This window comes from Engraulis encrasicolus, chromosome 9 (genome assembly GCF_034702125.1).
Source record: "Engraulis encrasicolus isolate BLACKSEA-1 chromosome 9, IST_EnEncr_1.0, whole genome shotgun sequence".
NCBI classification, from domain to species: Eukaryota; Metazoa; Chordata; class Actinopteri; order Clupeiformes; family Engraulidae; genus Engraulis; species Engraulis encrasicolus.
In genome coordinates, this window is record NC_085865.1 from 54,020,562 (window position 1) to 54,025,561 (window position 5,000).

The window sequence follows — 5,000 nt, forward strand, 5'->3', positions numbered from 1 at the left end:
CACACACACACACACACACACACATCCGTGCCCACTACCACCAACACCACCACCAACAACAACAAAACCCAAATACCACCCAGGAAAAGAGACAATGAAGTTGGCATTTAGGAGTTAGCACAAACACCAACACCAGCCATCGTCACTATAGAGCAGCACATAGCACAGTACGTCAGTGCTCCTGCCCATCGTTGACAGGTGGTCTTCAGGGATTGAGAAACGGGTGGAAGAGTACATTCAGTGATGGGCAACCTGAATTCCGAAGCTACAACCCAGTGCAGACATATTCCAAAATACCTGGTTTTTAATTGGACAGGTAAAATCAGGTCATTTGGAGTATGTAGCACTGGATTGGAGCTTATGAATCCAGGTTGCCCATCAATAATATCATTGTTGGGGGAAAGTTGAACTATGGAGAACCTAACTCCATACCTAACTCCCTTGGGCTATGCTCGTACTCATAGCATTTGAGCAACACCCATCACTCCCAGGACAGAAACACATGCTCACACACACACACGCACCATACATACCACACACACACCACACATACCACACACACACCATACATACCGTAGGTGGATGTGCCGTCCTGGTCTCGATCGCGGTGTCGTGCGGCCTGTTCCCTCTCGCGGTCGCGGGGGCTGGGCTCGTACTCGTAGCAGTACAGCATGGCCTCCTCCTCCATCATGGGGAAGCGCCGCCGATACTCCTGGTCCAGGAAGGAGTTGGGCGACTCCGAGCCCTTGGCCACCGAAATGATGGCACCCTGCACGTCCTCGCTCGGAAGGTTACCCCTCTCGTCCCTATGACAACAGCAAGCAGGAAGCATGTAGTAGCTGATGGAGTGATGGCGACCTTTCATAATAAGTGGATGTCTTTGGCCATCGAGGTACCTCTCTCATCCCCGCAGGAACTGGCAAGTCAGGTGGGAAGACATTACATTATATTGCACTTAGCTGACGTTTTTATCCCAAATGACTTGCAGTTATTAGTTTTCTGGGTATTGGTTACAGTCCCTAAGGGATGTGGGGTTAGGTGCCTTCCTCAAGGGCACTTCAGCCATGGATGGAGGTGTCGGGAGAGGTTAGGTGGGATTCGAAACTACAGCGCCCAGATTGAAAGACCAACTCGTTCAACATTAGGCCACGGCTGCCCAACAGCTAGCAAAGTTATTTAGGCAAACTGTGGTGGTTCTGATGTCAGTGTAATTGTTTACTGTACGTCTTTGATTGGAGTAGAGATTAAGACGGGATACAGAACATGAAGCATTTTTATATGTTTGTTTATACTGCATATAGCCACCATACTGTCTTTGCTTTTAAAAGATGACTGCAAGTGCAACTTTAATTTATTACAACATCTTACTGTAAGCCAGTCCAGTACCAATGACCTCTGTAAAAGCCTAATTTGCAGACATACTACAATGCAATACGTCACAGTATAAAATTGGCTACGGCATCTCAGTCCCAATGGACCAAGACGGGATATAGAACATACAAAGTCTCAGACGTTTTTTTGTATGTTTGTATGTAACCAGCCTATTTCCTTGCAAAAAATAGCACCAGCTGCAAAGATGATTTATTACAATTATTTAATTATTTTAGCCAATCCACTACCAATTAACACTGTAAACAAACCCCTGAAACCTATTCTTACATACAACTCTATAGATGCAATACCACACAGTGTAAAATGTGTTATGCTATCTTAGTCCCAGTGCGCCCACTTAAAGTGGGCCTGAGTTATTCATCCGACTGTACCGTGACATATGTAGGAGAACCATTATAGTCCCTGGTAAGGTGTGTGTGTGTGTATGTGTGTGTGTGTGTGTGTGTGTGTGTGTGTGTGTGTGTGTGTGTGTGTGTGTGTGTGTGTGTGTGTGTGTGTGTGTGTGTGTGTGTGTGTGTGTGTGTGTGTGTGTGTGTGTGTGTGTGTGTGATTAATAAAAAGGAGACTAATAGTCTGTGTTTTTACTGTATATAAAAGGACACCAGGGACCAAGGACACCAAAAGTACAGTCCAATGCACATGCATGTGTTTGTCTTTTGAGTATGACTCTTTCACTATGCTTACATGATGCTTTTATTTCCAAATTAAAAATTCCGAATGAAACAGTTGCGTCGAGTTTACTTTGCTCTTTCCTTTAACTCTGAATTAAGAGGTGTTTACGTGACGCTTTCAAAATTAAAGTCAGGTAATTCTGAATTTAATGTCCCATGTAGTATTTGTGTACATTTTACAAATGACAGCAAGAGTCCCTGGTTGTTGCGCGCATGTGTCTGTGTGTGTGCTTGCATATGTATTTCCATGTGTTGCCAAACCTGGGTGTGTAGGGTTCTGAGGGAGGGGGCGGGATATAGAGGTCCTGCAGGGCGGAGCTATCTCTCTTGGAGGGCGTGCTGATGGTACTGGTGGGCGTGGCCGAACTGCTGGTGGGACTCTTGGGCACAACCGGCTGCAGACCGGAAAATGCATTAGATTACATTTCATTACAATGTACAACAGCTGCAGACAGGAGAACACATTACATTACATAACACTTTCTTACATTACATAACATTGTTGACAATCATAATAATAAATGCTGTATATGTGATAGAAGGTGGAACTATTAGGTGCAGCCTGCTGTAACATGGGAAACAATGCAGATGGACATCAATGTTCAAGGTTAATTGTCTTTAACATCTTTGAGGTGAAAATATCCTATAACTCTTTGATCGATGGTGCAACCAGCTGCAGCAGCAGAGGAAAAAAGATCAAGATGGAGAATTATATGTATATTATGTATATCATATATAGAAGTAATCATAAGTATATACATCTACAATATGCGACCCTTGATGGGATGATGGGACCCTTGGATGCAATCAGACGAAGCAGAACAGAAAAAAAAGATGAAGATGAAGCACATGCATGAAGGTAAAAAGATGAAGATTAAAGGGAGGATAAAAGGGCCTAAAATTACAAGCCAGCCAATTTGAAAGTGACATGAGCGAGGTTAATGAATACTGTTCATTATCAAGTCGTGGGTTATCTTGATTAGATGGCTAAAAGACTAATGACTGAATCAGGTGGAATGCAACATTCTCAGGCAGGCAGGCCAGCCGAAGAGGTGGGCGGGCTCAGTTGTCCCCCTCCCAGGGAGTAAGGGGCCCCAGAATCAGATCCTCATTAGATGATTTTGTCCTGGGTCTTGTCAACAGTGCCAGTGGCCATGTTCTGGAGTGGATTGTAGTGGGGGAAAAAACACTGGGCAAGTTGGTTTATGCCAGGTCAGCATCCTGTGGGCTGACACGTCACGCCCGGTGAACATTTGGCATTTAATTCTGGCCCATGGGGAGGAAGTCTCGTAAGAAATACTAACCATAAGTGGCAGAGTGTCACTTTAAATACAGCATCAAATGGTGCAGCGATCAACCTTTCGAAATGCATTTGTGCTGTAGCAATTTGTGGGGGTTTTTCTCCACACCTTCAGTCCCAGCTAAAATAGTTTAAGCTTCCTCTCTGCTTCAGTGATTATCTAGAGTAATATAATCTCTCCCGGTGTATGACCAGTGGTGCCTAATGCAAAGTCAAGTGCTATAATAGCAGTCTGTGCTTCATGACTATTAAAACCTTTAAACCTTAAAATTACCGTTTGAATGGAATTAAAATAAAGAAGAAGCCAACAAAGCACACACACACACACACACACACACACACACACACCAAGTCTTCTTTTCAAACCTCCCCTGATAGTCAATGACACAGCTTTGAGTCCAGTTACGTCTTGTGGGTTTCTGGGGACCACTATTTCAAACCCAAAAGCTAAAATTGGAACAAGCACACATCCAATCTATAACAGGGTGGGGACAGACAGCAGGGAAGGCTATTCCAGGGATGGCAGCTAAGGTAACCAACGTCAGTTTCTTTCACGTCGCCTTAGTAACAATGGTCTACTTTTCCACAGAGACATCTTTCATTGATGAGGTAGGCCCACGTGGGTACACGATTGTCAGAGAACTCTTACTCCAGGGCCAGCTAAGGAAACCAACGTCACTGTCTTTCAAGTCCCCTTTTAACAAGGGTCCACTTTTTCACAGGGACATCCTCAATAAGTGGTGTGAGTTACGGTACTTTCTAGAAGAGTCATTTTCTACTTTTAGTTTTGACAAACATCCACTTTTTCATGGACTCGTCGTTCATCACTGGCATCAGTCCTCCACCTCAGCCAGAGGTGAACTGGACACACCAGGGGCAGATGAAGGGATAAACATCACTGGCTGGTGTCCTGATAGCAGAGGACACTATTCCAGGGATAGCCAAGATAACAGAGCACCTAGATGGTGGCATATCCTATGCCATGCTATACACGACAAGGTAGAGCTGGGAAAGTGGTGGATAGCGAGGAAGTGGGCAGATGGAGTGAAAAAAAATCAGAAAAGATTTGAATGGGACAACATTTGAAATTAGTTTCTCCTCATCCATAACTTGGGTGGGCACACGACCTTAGTCAGAGACAGAGAGACTGTTCCCGCCCGACTCACGTTCAGAACTAAAGTGCTTACTTGCGTACCTCATTCATACTGGGTTCTGAACTTTTCCGTAAGTGACCATTTGTTACCCGGATGCACCTGCTAACGCCCACATTGTCCTTACAGATCGCAGAGAAAAAACAAGTATTTTTTTGGCTCAGGAACGCTCAGAATTGCGGCGTGAACACACCAGTATGTTTGAGAATAGATGCAGGAACGGGCACCAGCATGTTTCCGTCAGCCTATTGATATAGGTCACCAACGTCACTTTTTTGTGTCCTTTTTCAACAGTAGTTCACATTTTCACAGGCCCATCGTCAATCACTGATGAGACAGTCCACTACATCTTAAGTGCCCTATAAGGCAAAGTCACTTTCTTGTGTCCATTTTTACAATGGTCAAGGTTTTTTTTTTTTTTTTGCTGACTCATCCGCCATCACTGGCATTGGTCCATCACCTGAGTCAGAGGAAGACACAGTAGGA

General features: G+C 44.5%; 1 protein-coding gene across 1 annotated transcript in view; it reads right to left on the reverse strand.

Annotated features, from left to right (window-relative positions):
- The window catches only part of cnksr2a (connector enhancer of kinase suppressor of Ras 2a), a 162,008-nt gene that overhangs the window by 74,324 nt on the left and 82,684 nt on the right, over positions 1–5,000 (reverse strand). Inside the window, exons 9-10 of the mRNA XM_063206347.1 lie at positions 2,325–2,458; positions 574–806 (exon numbers count right to left, since the gene is read on the reverse strand). Coding sequence (XP_063062417.1) covers positions 574–806; positions 2,325–2,458 — 367 coding nt within the window. The remainder of the gene's footprint in view (positions 1–573; positions 807–2,324; positions 2,459–5,000) is intronic.